The sequence below is a fragment of the Cervus canadensis genome, chromosome 10 (genome assembly GCF_019320065.1).
Source record: "Cervus canadensis isolate Bull #8, Minnesota chromosome 10, ASM1932006v1, whole genome shotgun sequence".
Taxonomy (NCBI): Eukaryota; Metazoa; Chordata; class Mammalia; order Artiodactyla; family Cervidae; genus Cervus; species Cervus canadensis.
The window spans coordinates 45,095,748-45,117,300 of NC_057395.1; the positions used below are offsets into that span (position 1 = coordinate 45,095,748).

Here is a 21,553-nt window from a genome sequence, read left to right on the forward strand (position 1 = left end):
CAATTCTATCAGGGTTTTACATGGTCTTGTGTGTGTCTCTACCCTTACTCCCTGACTCTGGCCCCATATATATCTAGTCCCACTGCAGGTGTAATGAGCCACTCCAGTTCTTCAGTTCAAGCTCAGAGTTAAGTGAAATGGACGACAGTTTCCAGGCAGGCTCCAAGTAGGGGAGAATATTGCACATAAGGACTTCTGCGATGAGTTTGCTTTAAGGGAAGCAGCAGGGTGCTGAGCTGCCGCCCTTTACAGATCAAGATGGCTCTGCTCAAGTCAGGGGAGAGGTGAGTCTGAATAAAAACATATGGAAATGTCCTTCCAGTCTTTTGGATCTTCCCTAGTTGCGTGTTCACTTTGTTGCTATAGATGTTTTTTTGACTGTTTCCCATAACTCCTACATTTTTCAGCTGCTTTCTTTTTCCATACTTCCTACTCCTCCTAGCTCACTATTTTGCTGACATCACTATATATGCAAAATTGAATTTTTCTTCACCACATCTCCTTGTACCAGGGCATCATGATTTCCCTTACTCTTCCCAAATTTGTTGCAATTTCAGTTGCTTATAGGTTTTTCTTTTAGGCATAATGTTTAGCATGATAACAAACTGTAAAATATGTATTGGTTACATTATAAGGGTACTCTAAAAAGTTACATAGCTTAGTACAAAGTCTAAACACTCAAGCGTCTGTTTGAACCTACACATGGTATCCACAAACTGTTAATGATTAACACCAATAAACACTCTGCCAACACATCTGGTTTTGGTATCCTTTTCAGAATTTCACCCTAGTCAGGTCTGTAAGTGCTTCTCTGGTGGTCCAATGGTAAGAATTCGCCTGCCAATGTAAGTGACACAAGAAACTTGGGTTTGATCCCTGTATCAGGAAGTTACTGTGGTGTAGGAAATGGCAACTGACTCCAGTATTCTAACCTGGTAATTCCATGAACTGTGGAGCCTGGCGGGGTACAGTCCATGGGGTTGTAAAAGAGTTGGACATGACTTACTGACTATACCTCTACCACCACAGGTGTGTAAAGCAAAATAATTTTGCTGCTGGAAAATTTTAAAAGGCAAATTTGGTTTGTTTCATATTTTGATTCTCTATTAAGAGATGACATTTTGGAAAATGCTTAATAATCAACATTTTTTAATTGTGTGATTAGTATGCCTTCTTGTACTCTGAAATAGTTGTTTCAATTGATGTTTGATCAAAAGTGGGCTTCATAATTAGAAAAGTGAAATGACTGGTGTGTGGAGGTTTATGTGTAACATTTGGTCAATAATTGTTTGGCACATTTCATCATTATATAAGTGAAGTTATTCTGATGAAAAAAAAAAAAAACAAACAAGCAAACAAACTACCAATGTAACTGGCTTCATTCCTCTTCTTACTCTACATAGGTGCGCTGTTTTAATCCTCTCCTCCTCCAATGTATCTGCTTACATTGGACAGTCAGATGGGGTGTTAACTTCCTGTTATTTATAACCTGTTAAGGCAGAAGAAAAGATCAGTCTGCTTATTCAGAGGTGAAATAAGCAATGGATCCCAAAGGCCAGAGAGTGAAGCTTAATGATGGCCACTTCATTCCTGTCCTGGGACTTGGCACCGCTGTACCTCCAGTGGTACCAGTACTGGTATGGGGTTGAGATATAAATAGTAGTGAATGTAACATGAGTGGAGGGGACTTGGGTTGTCAAGCAATGAGATCCTGGTTAGCTCCTCTAGCCACGAACCAGGCTAGAATGATGCCCTGTGAAAGGGGAGAGAGCATCCAGTCTCCTCTCTGCATCAGGGTCTGAGGCTCGCTCACCTGCAGATTAGTCTGGGTTCCCCTCCAGTTTCTATCTCTTTCCCAGCTTGGCAGAAGAGGTGAGACTCGACTGTCAAGATCACTGGCTGTCAACTGCTTTGCTTTGAGGGTGATTGCAGTGGCTGGGTTTCTCTGTGTATTTTATTAGTTCCAGAACTCTTACCTCTCAAAAAAGACATGATCCAGAGAAGTATTTGAGGGGGAAGGTCCTAAGGATGAGGTGAATAGGAACTAATTGGAGAGAATTGCTTTTCTACTGTGGGGTGCCTGGTAGGTGTCAGGCAAGACATTCCAGCTGTGTTTTGCTTTGTACTTTGGTTGCTCCTTGGAAACTTCTTCTAATGGAAAATATAGTGTCATTTGAGGGGATAAGCTACCATCTTACAGGCCAGGTTTTGCAATGTATCCTTGGTTGTTTTAATGTCTTTTTATTAACGTGTAGTTTTCAGTGCTTGGACAGAAAAGGGACTAGCAGACAAGTCTCTAGACCTGTAGCCAGAAAGTTTGCTGTCCCTCTTGTCTCTAGAGAATGTGGTTGTGACAAGGTCTGATCCTGAAACTTTCATTTCACTTTTATCATTTGGAGAATAGAAGGAAATATTCATAGGCATTTTGGAAAGAGAAGGCAGGACTTTTTAGTGCAAAGTAGGGTGTGGGGAGTAAAGTGTCCAGGCTAGTACTGAAGCTCACCGGTCCATTGTTAGTATATCCATGAATGCTCAAGTGTTTAAGAAAGACCAGGACTGCACCCAACAAAGGGTGATTACACCAATTATCTACCTCCTTGAAATAGAAAAGATTCTGACACATGAAAAAGGAATGGAATATTATTCAGCATTTAAAACATAGTTAATACTGGCATTTGAAATCACACAGGTGAACTGGGAGAACTTTAGCTAAGTGAAGTAAGCCAGAAATAAGAGACAAATACTACACGATGTCTTTGTGAAAAGTGAAAGTGAAGTTGCTCAATCGTATCCAACTCTTTGCGACCCCATGGATTGTAGGCTACCAGGCTCCTCTGTCCATGGGATTTTCCAGGCAAGAACACTGGAGTGGGTTGCCATTTCCTTCTCTAGGAGATCTTCTTGACCCAGGGATCAAACCTGGGTCTCCCTCACTGTAGGCAGACACTTTAACATTTGAGCCACCAAGGAAGTCTCTTTGTAGGTGGAATCTAAAATAGTGGAACATATAGAAACAGAGAGTAGAGAAATGAAGGCCAGAAGCTGAAGACAAATCTGTGAGAAATGGAAAGATGTTTGTCAACAGTCTAGACCTTCAGTGATAATATGAATAAGTTGGTGACCTGATGCACAGCACCGTGACTATAGTTATAAATAATGGGTGATACCCTGAGATTTTGTAGAGACTAGATCTTAAGTTTTCTTACAAACCCCTAAAATAAGGTAAGTGAAATGAGGGATCTGCTAACTGGCTTGTTTTTGGTGATCATCAGCAATGAATCCCTATATGAGAGCATCACTTTGTACACTTTGAATAGATACAGTTTTTATTTGGTGTATTCCATGTAGCTTCACTGGTAGACAGTGGTCTCGAAGCTTTCACCTTATTTCTTGATGCTTTTTGTTATTGTTGTTGTTCAGTCACTAAGTCATGTCTGATTCTTTGTGATTCTATGGATTGCAACAGGCCAGGCTCAATGTCTCTCACTATCTCCTGTAGTTTAATGTCTTTACTATATACCTCATACCTTTTTGATTTTTCTTCAAGTATCTTATAGTATAAATCATATTCATGACCACAACTTTATGCTGAGTCCTTTGGGTCCACTGAACCTGGAGGTTGTCTTGGGGTCCTCAGATGCCTGTGATCCACCACGGATCATTTGTGCTATAAGGGTTACTGTATATCTATTTAAAAACTGACCAGGAACGTTCAGGGAAACTGTCATGGGTTCAGCACCAGACATGGAGAACTAATCAAATATATGAAGAAAAGTTGATTCTTTGGAGGATCAAAGCTTGTGCTAGCAATCTCTTAATCATGTGGTTATTCAACTTCTACCTTTGTTGCTTATGTAGATTCCTAAGAGTGAAGCTCTGGAAGTCACCAAATTCGCTATAGAGGTTGGGTTCCGCCATATTGACTGTGCTCATGTGTACCGAAATGAAGAACAGGTTGGCCAGGCCATTCAAAGCAAGATTGCAGATGGTACTGTGAAGAGAGAAAACATATTCTACACTTCAAAGGTGCTGCATGCTGTGTTTAACATGTGTGCTAGTGAGTGTGCCCAGGTGACTATTATATAATAGGAGCATTTGTTTGGTGAACAGTTGATTGGTGAACTATGCTTCTTGGTATATTCTTAAGGTATTAGAAATCCTTGGTGTTCAGTCTTTAAGACTTGGCACATTACTATCATGGGCCCCCATTCCATCATGGGTCAGGAAAGTAATATCCCACAAGCCATGCAGTAAGACCAAAAGAAAATTTCCTAAAGTATTTTTAATAAAATTTTTATTCTTTTATATTTTCAGCTTTGGTGCACTTTCCTTCGACCAGAGTTGGTCAGACCAGCCTTGGAAAAATCACTGAAAACTCTTCAACTGGACTATGTAGATCTCTATATTATTCATTTTCCACTGGCTGTGAAGGTTGGATATATGTGTGATCATATCAATTTTAAATCTTGCGTTAGAATGTGCGACAACTTGCATGGATGGTTGTATTAAGATTTTTCTTAGTAGACTGAAGTGATGATTACACTAGAGTAGAATCCCCCAAATAATCATTTGTGATCATCTTTTTACTGAGCTTCTTTGAATCTGTTACATTCCTCCCAGACAAAGGAGTTAATAATCCAAGACTCTCTGGCAGAAAAACTTGAGGAAGTAGAAATAGCCAAGTTCTGCACACAGTCTTGATTATGACTCCTGAGTCCCTAGGGATTTCATGAACCAAGAATTTGGTGCAGCTGTGGTGAACCTGGCACTGCCTTATATTGAACATGATGAGTTTATCTTGTCTTTCACCCTTTCAAGGTGAGCAGATTTGGTGCTGTTCCCTCCGGGTGCGTCTAAACTTCATACCTTTATAAGGAGTTGGGATATTGTCTACACTCTTCCTCAACTTTATGATGAGCTTTGTAGACTGCACTTGGTCATTAAGATTGGTTTACTTAGAAATCTTGATTTCTAGTTATATAAATCAACTCAAGCTATCTAATGCAAAATAACTTAGTGGAGTATGTAGGTGGCAAGTCCCAGACACAGAGAGTTTTGAGGATTTGCAGGACTCCTCAGAAATGTTTCTTTTTTTCTATCCCTATAAAGGGATTACTTTATTTTTACTGAACATTTCCCATTGGTGGCAAACATGACCTTGGGGCATTTCAAAGCTCAGGGTCATAAACATTTGAGAGCATGTCTGGATCTTTCACATTCCATATCAACCTAATGAGAGCCTTGCTGGTTCACATGCCTGTCCTAGGGCATCTAATGCTAGAAGGGTAAAGGAAATCTGATTATCTAGCCCAGGTCTAGTTTACAATTTTTATTCTGGAAATTATGGCATGTAACTTACTGCCATTCTCAGATCAGAGACATTTCAAAAGAGCCAAGTACAGGGAACAGACAAAAATCACAGAAGTCACTGGAAGTCCCTTTTAGGACATAGAAAAATTATATATATTGCAACATATATAAGTGTAAGGAATTAGAATAAGGCTCCCTCCTAAAGACACTGCTTACAACTCCATACACAAGTCACTTTGCAAATATTAGTAAGTATAAAGTTATAAATCTACCTCATGGAGGTTTAATTCTTAGTGCCTGGCAGCCTGGCTAAATGTGGAGAAATTATTTTGTCACATCTCTAATATATCTGTCTCTGTTCCAGCCAGGGGAGGAATTATTTCCTAAAGATGAAAATGGAAAACTGATAAGTGACTCAGTGGATCTCTGTCACACGTGGGAGGTGAGTCCAGGGAGGAGAGAACCAGAGGAGGAACCAGGAGAAGGGGAAACTCCTTCATTTCTTCTACCTATGAGAATGGGCTGTGGGCCATCAGACTCAGTAGTTCATGAATCTAAGGGCTGGGATGCTGAGGTTGTGGTGAGGAAACCATTGCTGAAATGTTCATAGAAAAGAACAGAGGAGGAGAATATGGGACAGTGCAGACAGATATCTCTTTCCTTCCATGTGATATGTCTTCTCCAGAGTTTTCTAAGGAGGAGTTGATAACTCATCTTCTTGTATCATGACCTTCTCCTCCTTTTTCCTTTCTTAAAATCAATGTAAATTCTTGACATGAGACACTTTTTACAGATTTTTTCAAATATTTATTCTTGATCTATCACTCATTTCAAATGACCAACCCTCCCTCCAAGGCCCTGGAGAAGTGTAAGGATGCAGGGCTGACCAAGTCCATTGGGGTGTCCAACTTCAACCACAAGCAGCTGGAGAAGATCCTGAACAAGCCGGGACTCAAGTACAAGCCTGTCTGCAACCAAGTGAGCATCTCGACTCCTCTCCCTCCTGCTCTTTAGAGCCTCCTTCTTGCACTGGAGCCTGATGTCTGTCTGTCCTCCCCTCCTGTTCATCCAACCTTTGTGGTACAGAGGATTCTAGAGTGTAGAGTCGCTGTCTGGATGGTGTGAATAGAATCCCAAATGGTATCTCTATCTGATGTACCTGGATGGAAAAGGTCGGGAGGGCATCCTGCCAAATTTGGGTAGAACCTAGAGCTAGAGGTAGGATGTGTCATTTTCCTGAGATTAAAGGATGACAAGATTGGATGGGAAAATGCCCTGGAATAAACTTTGTGTACCAAGGAAGCCATGAAAACATTGAATGGGAAGTAAATTAATAAAGTAACCAATCAGCTGAGATGGGTGGTAAAGGTTTGTGTGGGGTTCCGATGGCTGATTCCTTAGCCTTGGTGTCTCAGCATTTATGAGTCTCAACAGGGAGCACAGAACAGAAAAATGTGCTGGAGATGATGAAAGTCATCCAGGTTAGAGGGTGAAGTTAAAGGCTCGAGGTGATGCTAACAGAAGATAAAACATTTACCCAGGAATATCTACTGAAATATAGACTACACCTTTTTATTACTCAACTTCGACTGGTTCTCCCATCCACGGTCTGTCATAAAATTAACTGTATAAATACACTTTTCTCTACTTCTCTCTAGATGTTGATATTTCCATTTTACATTTAATGTTGCCATCTTTCATTTAGGCACTTAAAATTTTAATCTGCCTCTGTCATATTAATATTACCTTTTCAAATAATCTGACACTCTTCTCTGTTGACATTCTACAGGTGGAATGCCACCCTTATCTTAATCAGAGCAAACTGTTGGATTTCTGCAAGTCACATGATATTGTTCTTGTTGCCTATGGTGCTCTAGGATCCCAACGAATAAAAGAATGGTATTGAATCCTACTGAAGACAACTGGGAGTTTCCCTGAAATTCAATTTTTAATGAGATATTTTAAAATAGAGTACTCAGATAACTCTCATAAGCAAAGGGGAGAGAGGGGATGGATGGAATATTTTCTTCTATCTTCCTATCATCCAGCCATTTTTCTACACTGTATTAGCTTGTAGACTCATCATTAACAGATGTCTGCATTAAAATCTATATATAATCCCCCAGTTGAAACCAGAAACACAAGCTTATGTCATGATTTATATAGACATTAACTAATAAAACATTTCTAAAAATAGAAATTCCAAGCCTCACTTACCTTGTGTCTAAAACTGGCATAATAATATGCAATTCTCAGGTCTATTATGATAGAAAAAACTAAACTTGAACCATTTTTGTGTATATCTAAAGAAGAGTAATGATGGAATAGATTTCTTTGATTTTGAGAGTATTCAATATTTATCAGTACCTTAGGAAACTGAAATTTTAAAAACTCCTTGGTTTTCCCCTTCTGTTCTCTGTTCATGCCTTTGATTATAGACGCAAAATAACCCCTGAGACTTAAAAAAAATCCACGACTTTAGCAATCCTGGTCTCAGGTCATTAATGTATCCAAATAACCTGCAAAGCTTTGTAAACACAGAATGGGACGTGACACGGTTTAAATTCTGATTCAGTTTGTCTTTAGCTAGCCATGGAATTTTTATATCTGACAAGATCCCAGGTGATACTTATGATGCTGGTACACTTTGAGAAGCACTGGTATAGAGTGGACCTACTTGATCTGTTTGGGAAAACTACTCACAAATTGCATATTTAGTCTCAACTCCTCTGGATTTCTGATTTTTCTTCCAGGGTGAACTTGAACCTCCCCATTCTCCTGGAGGACTCAGTTCTTTGTGCCATTGCCAAAAAGCACAAGCAAACTCCAGCTCTGGTTGTCCTTCGTTACCAGATACAACGTGGGGTTGTGGTTCTGGCCAAAAGTTACAACAAGAAGCGAATCAATGAGAACATACAGGTGATGATTGGGGCTCTGGGCAGAGGGCTCCTATGGAATGTCCTTCATGAGGGTCATTCTTTGTCTCTCAAGACTTTCCTTGAGTCAAGATGAATTACCTGTTCTTCCCTGTGCATGAATGCCTTGTGTGTATTCCCGATGGTTTTCTCCTGCTGTGGCAACAGGAGAGGTGGCCTGCCTGGAGAGGGTTCAGTTCTGTTCAATTAAGTCACCCAGTCATGTCTGACTCTTTACAGCCTATGGATTTCAGCATGCCAGGCTTCCCTGTCCATTACCATCTCCTGGAGCTTGCTCAAACTCATGTCAATCATCTCATCCTCTGTCATCCTCCTTTCCTCCTGCCTTCCATCTTTCCCAGCATCAGGATCTTTTCAAATGAGTCAGTTCTTTGCATCAGATGGCCAAAGTATTGAAGCTTCATCTTCAGCATCAGTCCTTCCAATGAATATTCAGGAATGATTTCCTTTACAATTGACTGGTTTGATCTCCTTGCAATTCCAAGGGACTCTCAAGAGTCTCCTCCAACACCCCAGTTCAAAAGCATCAGTTCTTTGGTGCTCAGCTTTCTTTATGGTCCATGTCTCGCATCCATACATGGCTACTGGAAAAACCATAGCTTTACTATATGAACCTTTGTCGGTAAAGTAATATCTCTGCTTTGTAATATGTTGTGCAGGTTTGTCACAGCTTTTCATAGAAAGAGCAAGGGTATTTTAATTTCATGGCTGCAGTCACTATCTGTAGTGATTTTGGAGCCCGAGAAAATAAAGTTGGACAGAAAAAAGAGATTTTAGTTCCAGTGATTATGTCTGCAATTTATCCTGTCACCTTGTACAAATGATGCCTTATTACCTTCTTTCTCATGGATGAAATTGCATTATGTGATTATTTTAAGCTGTTTGGACTGTCTTAACAAAACACCCCAGATTGGGTGTCTTGGAAACAATGAAAATTTGTTTGTCACATTTCTGAGGCTGGAAGTCTGAGGTCAGGGTGCATTCATGGTCAGGTGAGGGCCCTCCTCCAGGTCACAGGCTTCTCCGTGTATCTTTACATGGTGAAGGGGCCAACAGAGCTCTCCCCAGTATCTTATATGACTATGATATTGTTGAAATTTCATTTTTGAAGGCTCCACCATCATGACCTAATTACCCCTCAAAGACTCCATTTCTAACACCATCCACATGTGAATTTGGGGTCACAAAATTATGGATGATCTTTCACCTCTAAACCATAATGATTTTATTTTGCATTTCCCTGAATACTCATATGGTTTCGCCTTCATATATTTAATCTTCTTGAGTTTCTGTCTTTGTGAAGTCCACTTTTGCAAGGTGTTTGTCTTTAGTTTTCTGTGTAAGAGACCATTACTGTACCCTTAGGCAGAGCTGTATTGAAAACTCTCCCCAGTTTTAAGATTTAATGCAGAAATCAGTTAAGCGTCTCTTGATTCTGTGGTTTGAGATACTGCCTGCACTCAGCTCAACTGTTGTCTTCTTGGCTGGGATCTCTCATGCATTTGCTGTTCAGTGCAGAGCAGCTTGGCAGTTCTGCTTTAGCAGGTGGATATGACTCTTCTCAGAGGATCATGCAGGCTTCTCCATATAGTTTTTCATATATATTTGGCTAGACTGTGGTCAGAAAACTTGATTTTCATCTCAGGACAGCACTGTGATTTCAAGCCAGGGAGTGGGAAAAAATCCATGTCATTGTGATTTATATCAGAGAGGGTTTTGCCTATGTTTTCCTCTAGGAGTTTTATAGTTTCTGGTTTCATGTTTAGAGCTTTAATCCATTTTGAGTTTAATTTTGTGTATGATTCTAGAAAGTGTTCTAGTTTCATTCTTTTGAAGTGGTTGACCAGTTTTCCCAGCACCACTTGTTAAAAAGATTGTGTTTTCTCCATTGTATATTCTTGCCTCCTTTGTCAAAGATAAGGTGTCCATAGGTGCATGGATTTATCTCTGGGCTTTCTATTTTGTTCCACTGATCTATATTTCTGTCTTTGTGTCAGTACCATACTGTCTTAATGACTAGCTTTGTAGTATAGTCTGAGGTCAGGCAGGTTGATTCCTCCAGTTCCATTCTTCTTTATCAAGATTGCTTTGGCTATCTGAGGTTTTTTGTGAAAGTGAAATCACTCAGTCAGGTCCGACTCTGTGACCTCAAGGACTGTAGCCTACCAGGCTCCTCCGTCCATGGGATTTTCCAGGCAAGAGTACTGGAGTGAGTTGCCATTTCCTTCTCCAGGGGGTCTTCCCAACCCAGGGATTGAACCCGGGTATCCGGCATTGTAAGCAGATGCTTTACTGTCTGAGCCATTAGGGAAGAGGTTTTTTGTATTTCCATACAAATTGTGAAATTATTTGTTCCAGTTCTGTGAAAAATACTGTTGGTAGCTTGATAGGGATTGTGTTGAATCTATAGATTGCTTTGGGTAGTAGAGTCATTTTTAATATATTGATTCTTCTTATCCATGAACATGATATATTTCTCCATCTATTTGTGTCATCTTTGATTTCTTTAAGGAGTGTTTTATAGTTTTCTATATATAGGTCTTTTGATTCTTTAGGTAGATTTATTCCTAAGTGTTTTGTTCTTTTCTTTGCAAAGGTGAATGAAATTGTTTCCTTAATTTCTCTTTCTGCTTTCTCATTGTTAGTGTATAGGAATGCAAGGGATTTCTGTGTGTTAATTTTATATCCTGCAACTTTATTATATCCATTGATTCAGTTCAGTTCAGTTCAGTCGCTCAGTCATGTCCGACTCTTTGTGACCCCCAGGAGGCAGCACGACAGGCATCCCTGTCCATCACCAACTCCCAGAGTTTACTCAAACTCATGTCCACTGAGTCAGTGATGCCATCCAACCATCTCATCTTATGTCACCCCCTTCTCCTCCTGCCTTCAATCTTTCCCAGTAGCAGGGTCTTTTCCAATGAGTAAGCTCCTCTCATCAGGTTGCCAAAGTATTGGCATTTCAGCTTCAGCATCAGTCCTTCCAATGAATATTCAGGGCTGATTTCCTTTAGGATGGACTGGTTGTATCTCCTTGCAGGCCATGGGACTCTCAAGAGTCTTCTCCAACACCATATTTTCAAGAGAACCAATTCCTCAGTGTTAAGCTTTCTTTATAGTCCAACTCTCACATCCATACATTACTATTGGAAAAACCATAGCCATGACTAGAACTAATGAATTGGTTAGCTCTAGTAATTTTCTGGTGGTGTCTTTAGGGTTTTTAATGTAGAGGATCATGTCGTCTGCAAACAGTGAGAGTTTTACTTCTTCTTATCCAATCTGGATTCCTTTTTTTCTTTTTCTTCTCTCATTGCTGTGGCTAAAATCTCCAAAACTATGTTGAATGGTAGTGGTGAGAGTGGCACCCTTGGCTTGCTCCTGACTTTAGGGGAAATGCTTTCAATTTTTCACCATTGAGGATAAACTTTGCTGTGGGTTTATTTTATATGGCTTTAATTATGTTGAGATATGGTCCTTCTATGCCTGCTTTCTGGAGGGTTTTTATCTTAAATGGATGTTGAATTTTGTCAAAGGCTTTCTCTGCATCTATTGAGATAATCATATGTCTTTTATTTTTCAATTTGTTAATGTGGTATATCACATTGATTTGTGAATATTGAAGAATCCTACATTGCTGGTATAAAGCCCACTTGGTCATGATGTATCATCTTTTTGATATATTGTTGGATTCTGTTTGCTAGAATTTTGTTAAGGACTTTTGCATCTATGTTCATCAGTGATATTGGCCTGTAGTTTTATTTTTTGTGGCATCTTTGTCTGGTTTTGGTATTAGGGTGATGGTGGCCTCATAGAATGGGTTTGGCAATTTACCTTCCTCTTCAATTTTCTGGAAGATTTTGAGTAGGATAGGTGTTAGCTCTTCTCTAAATTTTTGGTAGAATTCAGCTGGGAAACCATCTTGCCCTGGGCTTTTGTTTGTTGGAAGATTTTTGATTACAGTTTCGATTTCCATGCTTGTGATGGGTCTGTTAGGATTTTCTATTTCTTCCTGGTTCAGTTTTGGAAGGCTTTGGTTTTCTAAGAATTCGTCCATTTCTTCCAAGTTGTCCATTTTATTGGCATATAGTTGCTGATAGTAGTCTCTTACGATCCTGTGTATTTCTGTTTTGTCAATTGTGATTTCTTCATTTTCATTTCTAATTTTGTTGATTTGATTCTTCTCCCCCCCCCCTTTTTTTTTTTTTGATGAGTCTGGCTAATGGATGGTCTGTTTTATTTATCTTCTCAAAGAACCAGCTTTCAGTTTTGTTGATTTTTGCTATAGTCTCCTTTGCTTCTTTGTCATTCATTTCTGCCCTAATTTCTATTATTTCTTTCCTTCTACTAACCCTGGGGTGCTTCATTTCTTCTTCTAGCTGCTTTAGGTGCAAAGGTACGTTATTTATTTGATTTTTCTCTTGGTTCTTGAGGTAAGCTTGTATTGCTATGAACCTTTCCCTTAGCACTGCTTTTACTGAATCCAATAGGTTTTGGGTGGTTGCGTTTTCATTTTCTCATTTCTATGCATATTGTGATTTCTTCTGTGATTTTTAGGTTATTCAGAAGTGTGTTGTTCAGCCTCTGTATGCTTGTATCTTTAATAGTTTTTTTTTTCTCCCTGTAGTTGATGTCTAATCTTTCTGCATTGTGATCAGAAAAGATGCTTGAAATGATTTAATTTTTCTTAAATTTACCAAGGCTAGATTTATGGCCCAGGATGTGGTCTATCCTGAAGAATGTTCCGTGTGAACTTGAGAAAAAGGTGAAATTTATTGTTTTGGGATGAAATATCCTATAGATATCAATTAGGTTTAACTGGTCCATTGCATCATTTAAAGTTTGTGTTTCCTTGCTAATTTTCTGTTTAGTTGATCTATCCATAGGTATGAGTGGGGGTATTAAAGCCTCCCATTATTATTGTGTTACTGTTAATTTCCCCTTTCATACTTTTTAGCATTTGCCTTACATATTGCGGTGCTCCTATGTTGGGTGCATATGTATTTATAATTGCTATATCTTCTTCTTGGATTGATCCTTTGATCATTATGTAGTGTCCTTCTTTGTCTCTTTTCACGGCCTTTATTTCAAAGTCTATTTTATCTGATATGAGTATTGCTATTCCTGCTTTCTTTTGGTCTCCATTTGCGTGAAATGTCTTTTTCCAGCCCTTCACTTTCAGTCTGTATGTGTCCCTTGTTTTGAGGTGGGTCTCTTATAGACAGCATATGTAGAGGTCTTGTTTTTGTATCCATTCAGCCAGTCTTTGTCTTTTGGTTGGGGCATTCAATCCATTTACTTTTAAGGTAATTATTGATAGGTATGATCCTGTTGCCATTTACTTTATTGTTTTAGGTTTGAGTTTATAAACCATCTCTGTGTTTCCTGTCTAGAGAAGATCCTTTAGCATTTGTTGAAGTGCTGGTTTGGTGGTGCTGAATTCTCTCAGCCTTTGCTTCTCTGTAAAGCTTTCAATTTCTCCTTCATATTTGAATGAGATCCTTGCTGGATATAGTAATCTGGGTTGCTGGTTCTTCTCTTTCATCACTTTAAATATGTCCTGCCATTCCCTTCTGGCCTGAAGAGGTTCTATTGACAGATCAGCTGTTATCCTTATGGGAATTCCCATGTGTGTGGTTTGTTGCTTTTCCCTTGCTACTTTTAATATTTGCTCTTTGTGTTTGATCTTCATTAATTTGATTAATATGTGTCTTGGAATATTTCAGCTTGGGTTTATCCTGTTTGGGACTCTCTGGGTTTCTTGGACTTGTGTGACTATTTCCTTCCCCATTTTAGGAAAGTTTTCAACTATTATCTCCTCAAGTATTTTCTTATGGCCTTTCTTTTTGTCTTCTTCTTCTGGGACTCCTATGGTTCGAATGTTGGGGCATTTAACATTGTCCCAGAGGTCTCTGAGATTGTCCTCATTTCTTTTCATTCTTTTTTCCTCTCTGCTTCATTTATTTCCACCATTCTATCTTCCACCTCACTTATGCTATCTTCTGCCTCAGTTATTCTACTGTTGGTTCCCTCCAGAGTGGTTTTGGTCTTAGTTATTGCATTATTCATGATTGATTGACTCTTTTTTTTTTTAAATTTTGTCTAGCTCCTTGTTAAATATTTCTTGCATCTTCTCAATCCTTCTCTCTAGTCTATTTATCCGCAACTCTATTTTGTTTTCAAGATTTTGGATCATCTTTACTATCATTATTCTGAATTCTTTTCCAGGTAGACTCCCTATCTCTTCATCTTTTGTTTGGTATGGTGGGCATTTATCATGTCCCTTACCTGCTGAATATTTCTATGCCTTTTCATTTTGTTTAGATTGGTCTGTTTGGGGTGACCTTTCTGTATTCTGAAAGTTTATGGTTTCTCTTTATTGTGGAGGTTGCTCCCTGTGTGTGGGGTTGGACTAGTGTCTTGTCAACGTTTCCTTGACAAGGGGAGGAAGAGAAGCTTTTGCCAGTGTTTTGGTGGGTGGAGCTGGATCTCTTCTCTCTGGAGTGCAACGAAGTGTCCAGTAGTGAGTTTTGAGATGTCTATATGTTTGTTGTGACTTTGGGCAGCCTGTATTTTAATGCTCAGGGCTATGTTCCTGCATTGCTGGAGAATTAGCATTGTATGTCTTGCTCTGGAACTTGTTGGCTCTTCAGTGGAGCTGGGTTTCAGTGTAGATATGGAGGCTTTTGGATGAGCTCTTATTGATTAATGTTCCCTGCAGTCAGGAGTTCTCTGGTGTTCTCAAGTTTTGGATTTAAGCCTCCTGCCTCTGGCTTTCAGTCTTATTCTTACAGTAGCCTCAAGACTTCTCCATCCATACAGCATAGATGATAAAACATCTAGGTAAATGGTGAAAAGATTCTCCACAGTGAGGGACACCCAGAGAGGTTCTCAGAGTTACATGGAGATTAGAAGAGGGAGGAGGGAGATAGAGGTGACCAAGAGGAGAAGAGGGAAAATCAAAAGGGGAGAGAACAATCTGGCCAGTAATCAATTCCCTATGTGTTCTTCACAGTCTGGAACACCCAGAGAGGTTCACAGACTTACACAGAGAAGAGGGAGAAGGGAGATAGAGGTGACAAGGAGGAGAAGAGGGCCAGTCAAAAGGGGAGAGAACAATTTAGCCAGTAATCAGTTCCCTAAGTGTTTTCCACAGCTTGGAACACCCAGAGAGATGCACAGAGTTCAGCAGAGAAGCAAAGGGGGAGAGAGGAGATAGAGGTGACCTGGGGGAGAAAAGGAAGAGTCAAAAGGGAAGAGAGCAATGAAGCCAGTAATCACACCCCTAAGTGAAAATGGATACTGAAGATTAGATTCTTAAAGGTACAAAATTGACAGCAAATACCAAAAAGCAAAGATTAAAAATTTAGAGTAGTGGTTAGACTCTGAAAAATACAATAGTAAAAATACAAAACAAAAACAATCACAAAACTGTAAAAAATATGCATGTGAAATTTGCATTAAAAATAGTCTTTTTTTTTTTTACAAGGTAATAGTAGGTTATAAAAATGAAAATTAAAGGAGTAATAACTTAAAAATAAAAATATTTAAAAAAACTAAAAAAATGATAATAGTAAAAATGTTTCTAGGAATTTCTTTGGAGCTGTTGAGGGCAGTGTGGGGTCAGTTCAGTTTCAGATAGTTCCTTCTTCCAGTTTATACTTCTTCTCAAGGTCTATAGGCCCCTTCCAATTGTTAGTCAATGCTAACTACAGTGTTTTAATCTGTTGCACCTCTCACTTCCAGAGCAATTCCCTCTTCTTTGTTTATTTGGCTTCCTCTGTTTGCCAGTCTCTTCAGTGTCTACTTTCTGCCCGACACAAGGGGATGAAGGTGGTCACCTATTTAGGCTCACTTGCTCAGTTGTGCTGTGGGGAGGGAGGAACACTGCAAACAACCATCACTGGCATGTGTGGGGAGTGCTTGCAGTGTCTGGGCCACAATGGGTTTGCACCAGCTCACGGCGGCATGTGCTTTCCCAGTCTACACTGCTCAGGCTCCATGTTGCTCTGCAGGAGAACTGTCCAAAGCGGGCCCTGGGTGGCATGCACTTCCTGAGTCTAAGCTGCTCAGGTTCAGGTTCTTGTGTACTCCACAAAGGCACAGACTTGGTTGGGCCTGCGTTTTATGCCCTTCCCAGGTCCAAGGAGCTCAGGTGATCAGGTGCTTGGTGAGCACACTGTCCCAGGAGGGCTGTGCATCCTAATCACCTCCCTGGGTCCCAGCTGCTTGGTTTCCAGGGTACTTAGTAAGAGTGCCTTCTCATGTGTGCCTTGTGTCTCTTCTGGGGAGCTGATCTCAGGCTGTGACCCTCCTGGCAGATGTCAACCTTCCAAGAGCCCAGGAAGACTTGGTTAGCAACTGGGAGCCTGCTCACTGTTTGGTGGAGGATGCCATCTCTGGGGCTGAGATTGCCCCTCACCTGGCTCTGGCTGTTGCCTGCCAGCCAATCTGCCTCTGGTAGGGGGGTGGGCCTGTCCGCAGCCAGCTAGCTCTCCTTTGGTATTCACTCAGTCCTTTGTTCTGTGAGTAGGCCAGGCTGTACCTTAGGTTAGAGCTTCTAACAGGAAAGTTCTCTCTCTCTCTCTTTTTCTTTCTCTCTGGCTAACCCAAAGTTTGGGTTGCTATCTCAGGTTAGCTCCCTCAGATTGTTCTCAGGGCATTCAGGCCTGGTCCTTACCCTAAGCATGTAACCCCCACCTCCCTGTTTAGCCCCCACTTGCTGGTGGCAGACATGAATGTCTGGGCTATTCCTTGCTCGGAACTGTGGTTAAGGCACGTATTCTGTGGTTTATTTTTTTCCTCCTGGTTATGTTGCCTTTTGACATTCCACGCCCCCCCCCCCCCCAACAGACCTGCTGGTGAGAGGGGTTCCTGGTATTTGGAAACTTCTCCTTCACTACTCCCTCCTTGGGTTGGGTCTCCATCCCTAACTCTTTTGTCCCTCTTTTTGTCTTCTATATTTCGTCATACCTCCCTTTGAAGAGAATGGGCTGCCTTTCAGGGTGCCTGGTGTCCTCTGCTAGCATTCAGAAGTTGTTTTGTGGAAGTAGCTCAGCATTCAAGTGATCTTTTGATGAATTTGTGGGGGATAAAGTGGTCTCCCCATCCTATCCCTCCTCCATATTAGGACTGCCCTGGCCCTTCTCTATTTAACTATTCAGTTCTCTGTACTGTGTTCTTAAAATGAAAAATAAGTGTTCTTTCTCAGAATGGTACATTCATCTTTAAAGATGTCTTGACTGCTCTTGACTGTTCTTTTATTTAAAATTTAGTATCACTTTACTGGTTTCTACAAAAGAATATTTGTTTAACTTCTTGGATCATGCTGTACTGAAATATTAGATCACTCTGGAGAAATGCATTTCTTTAGAAAGTTGAACTTTTCTTTTCATGACTGTGATGTTAACTTTTAATAATTTGCTGTTCTTCAATGTTTTAAACACTTTTCATAACTTTCTCTACTAAAGTGTTAGTTGCTTCAGTTGTGTGTGACTCCTTGCGACCCCATGGACTGTAGCCCATCAGGCTCCTCTGTCCATGCTATTCTCCAGGCAAGAATACTGAAGTCGGTTAGTATTTCCTTCTCCAGGGGATTTTCCCAACACAGAGATCTTCTCCACTAAGGCACAGACATATAGGTTTTGTTAGACTTATTCATAGGTAAGGAGTAAGTTTGAAATCAGATTCCTGAATATGCTTTCAAGGGGGAGCCTTCACCCACACTGCTTCAGCTGAATGCTGTCACCCTTAGGGTGTGTTGGGGAGAGGAAATCAGTCTAATGTTAGCTCAGTTTCAGGTATCAAGTCAGGAGTGTCCACATCAGTTTGTTTGGAAAAAGAAGATTTTAGTTTGTTTCCTGTCACAAGTGATTCACTTAGAAAGATATGGAACTGATGGCACAGTAATGTTAGTGAGGTGGACAGAGAAGGAGAAGGTGTGGGAAGGAGAGGTGAGAACTCAGCAAGGGTCCCAGGTTGTGCTCCTGGAAGCTGAGGACAGACACAGCTTCCCTGTCCCCTCTTCTTGTCTCCATCCAGCTGGAAAGTCCTCCAGTTCCCAGGGGAAGGCTGGCTTCTTGCAGGGAGAGGTTAATGTGATTCTTCCTTCCTTCCAGGTGTTTGACTTTGAACTGACTCCAGAAGACATGAAAGCAATCGATGGCCTCAACAGAAATATAAGATACTATGAATTTCTTATGTAAGTGACTGTTTCACAAACACAGTCCCTTTTGTTTGTTTGTTTGTTTTGTAGCAGAGAGGTGAGCAGGAGAACTAAGCTTTTTAAAAGCTTAAGTCTAGAAAGACAGTTCTGATTTCAAGCATAGGAGTGAGCCAGTTGCTTCCTGCAGACCTCAGCCCAGAGGGTTCCTCCAGGGCTCCATCCTTGATCAACAGAAATGTGATTGGCGAGTAGGACAGCCCATCAGTAAAATTCCCACAGTTGACATTGTGATGAATAAATTCACTACTTTGTGCCCCTAAGCCCTGTGCCTGGTGTACTTCCTCTCAGAGCCCAGGGAGCCAGGAAACACAAAGGGCACAGTGCCTGCAGCCCACTATTCTTTCAGGGACCAGTGAACATGTTTAATTTTTAATTCTTTTTATATAAGGAAAAATGTTTATATTAATCATAACTATGTTATAATGAAGCCAGAGTTCATAAATGAGTCCATCTCTTTGTCTTCCAGTGGTGTTGGTCACCCTGAGTATCCATTCTCTGAAGAATATTGATCAACTCACTGTGGTTCTTCGATAACTTCTTACTTCTGGGGTGGTGAATAATTTTGTGCTTGATGAAGAAGTTTAAATAAAGTGTCTGAACTTCTGAAACCATGTCTTTCTTTTTAAAAATGAACAGTTTATGAAATAGCATAGACTTCAAAGTAAGAATACTCTTTATTTCCTGTCATTGAAATAATGCATATACATGACAGAATATTTAGATAAAGAAGGGACAGGATAGGAAATAAAGATCAGTAGTGTTTGCCCATTTGATAATACTTACCTTTGGTGCATTTACCTTGTAATTTTCCTAGACACATATGTGCATTTGTTTATTTACAAAAACAAATAAACTTCATTCTACAGGTTATATACTTCTTTTGAAACATAGCCTAAGTATCTTGATAAGCTAAAAATATGATTAAAAAAAATCCAGTATTATATTTTGCTTCCTGTATAGCAAGCAGCACATCTTAGTCATTTATGTAATTTCTTATTTGTCTGCCCATGCTCAGCATTTTGATGAATCCTTACATATTTTGAGTTTATTCAGTGGTCTTTCAGCAAAACTTTATTGACATTCTTTAGAAAAACATTGTCATATCAACAAAAGTCAATAAGTGAAATGAGAAATGTCTTGAGTCTCATGGAGAATGAGACTGTGAATGAAATCAGGAGAATTTTTTTTAATTTTTATTTTATTTTTCTTATTAGTTGGTGGCTAATTACTTCACAACATTTCAGTGGGTTTTGTCATACATTGACATGAATCAGCCATGGAGTTACATGTATTCCCTATCCCGATCCCCCCTCCCACCTCCCTCTCCACTCGATTCCTCTGGAGAATTTAACTGTTAGAAATGGGTAGTGTCTGTTGAGATAATTCTGCACAATCTCTCCCATTTCTGTACTTCTGTTAGACAGAGGCATCAGCTACACTTCATTCCACATAGCTTTTCCTTTGTACAAAACAGCCTTGAAATACAGAGACAGCGGCTCCCTGCATTTCTCTGGAACAGGAAATGCTTATTCCAGGAAGGAAGAGTGTTCATGGAACATTTAAGGGTCAGCAAGTCTGCTGATGTGGGTGGAGTTTAGTGAGGTGGGGAGACAGGAGCTAAAGGCAAATCAGAGAGCTGGTGGGGCAGGGGGTCCTTTTCACATAGGCTTTTAAAGGACTTTACTGTGAGGGAAATGGAGAAGGATATTTCCAGAACATTGCTCCTCAGGCCCCTGTCTGATGGCCACCCTGCCCCATCCAGACATCCTGCTGGTCTGAGCCGGATCTTTACCCACCACTGCCCACTCTGCCCAGCATGGGCGGCCCTTGCGCCATGGAGAGTGAACTAGATCCAGTGGTGCTGAGGGGTCATTTGTGTGCCGGGGGGCACACGGGCTGCCCAGTAAAACCCGCCAAGTCCTGGGCAGCGTCTGGTCGCCCCCTCAGCCTGTTCCAGGAGCAGGAGCAGGAGCAGGTATGTGTCTCAGGAGAGGAGTCAGGTTTCCGGGCCTCCTGCGAGTCCCCCTAGGTTCACAGCAGCAGTGGGGCCGAGACCACTCAGGTTCGTGCCAGGGCTGCTGTGCCCAGTGCATGGTGTGCACGGGTCTCTCCAGGGAGGACCTCTGAGCCCCTGTCCTCCCCTCCTCGTCTGGGGCCCTCCCAGGGGCTCAATCCCGATCTGCCAGCTTCTCTTCCCTTCCCACCCAGCTCCGTGGGGATGGTTCTTTACAGTCTTGGTGTGGAGGGGGCTTCCTGCTGGTGTCGTGTGTTATTAGGAGATGGGACCCTGATGTGCTCCTAGGGGAGCTGAGCTCAGTGTCCTCTTGCCCACCTGGAGCTCCTCCCAGGACAGTTGAGACACTCACTGTTCACTAAGTGTGGCTCCTGTGATTGTTCAGGAAGAGTCAGTGCTGATTTCTTTTCTTCCTTTCGTGGATCAAGCTTCCCAGGTAGAGCAGTGGTAAAGAATTTGCCTACCAATGCAGTAGATGCGGGTTGGATCTCAGGTCCAGGAAGATCCACTGGAAAAGGAAATGGCAGCCCACTCCAGTATTCTTGTCTGCAGAATCCCATGGACAGAAAAACCTGTGGGGCTATCGTCCATTGGGTTGCAATAGAGGGGTCTGACATAGCAACTAAATAGTAATAAAAACTGTTTTATGGCTCATGTTTTTCTCTTTTTTCCTCTCTGTCTTTTTTTTTTTTTTTTTTTTAGCTTTCTTGTTTCACCTTTCTTTATTCTACGCATTCTCTATCTCTCCTTCTGTGTGTTCATGACAGGGTACTTGGAAAAGCACAGCACACCCACTGTTTGCAGATTTGTACCACATCCTGATTGTCCTTCACTAGCTGACATGCCATGTGCCTGGTCCTGCGTTCAGCTCAACAGGAAACTAAGGGAAACTCAGGTCATTTCTAAGTCAACAACATACCTGGAGCATGAGTGGCTTTCTGATTCTGGGAAATTTATGATTGTTTTTGAATGCCTTACTATTCCCCAAGTCCCCACCCCAGTTATATCAGGGTTTTACATGGCCTTGTGTGTGTTTCCACCCTTAGTCCCTGGCACTGGTCCCATATA

The 21,553-nt window shown here is 40.9% G+C and overlaps 1 protein-coding gene across 2 annotated transcripts; it reads left to right on the forward strand.

Moving 5' to 3' along the window:
• Positions 1-300: 300 nt before the first annotated feature.
• Positions 301-19,075, forward strand: LOC122447956 (dihydrodiol dehydrogenase 3-like). 2 transcript variants are annotated; one of them, XM_043478751.1, is made up of 9 exons: positions 301-1,637; positions 3,859-4,026; positions 4,315-4,431; positions 5,675-5,752; positions 6,166-6,288; positions 7,100-7,209; positions 8,064-8,229; positions 18,365-18,447; positions 18,938-19,075. In XM_043478751.1, exons 1-9 carry the CDS (start codon positions 1,542-1,544, stop codon positions 18,978-18,980), a joined length of 984 nt encoding a protein of 327 aa, XP_043334686.1. In that variant the 5' UTR covers positions 301-1,541; the 3' UTR covers positions 18,981-19,075. The 2 variants fall into 2 exon arrangements, with proteins under 2 accessions (XP_043334686.1, XP_043334687.1); XM_043478752.1 differs by having other exon boundaries at positions 303-1,625.
• The last annotated feature ends 2,478 nt before the right edge of the window (positions 19,076-21,553 follow it).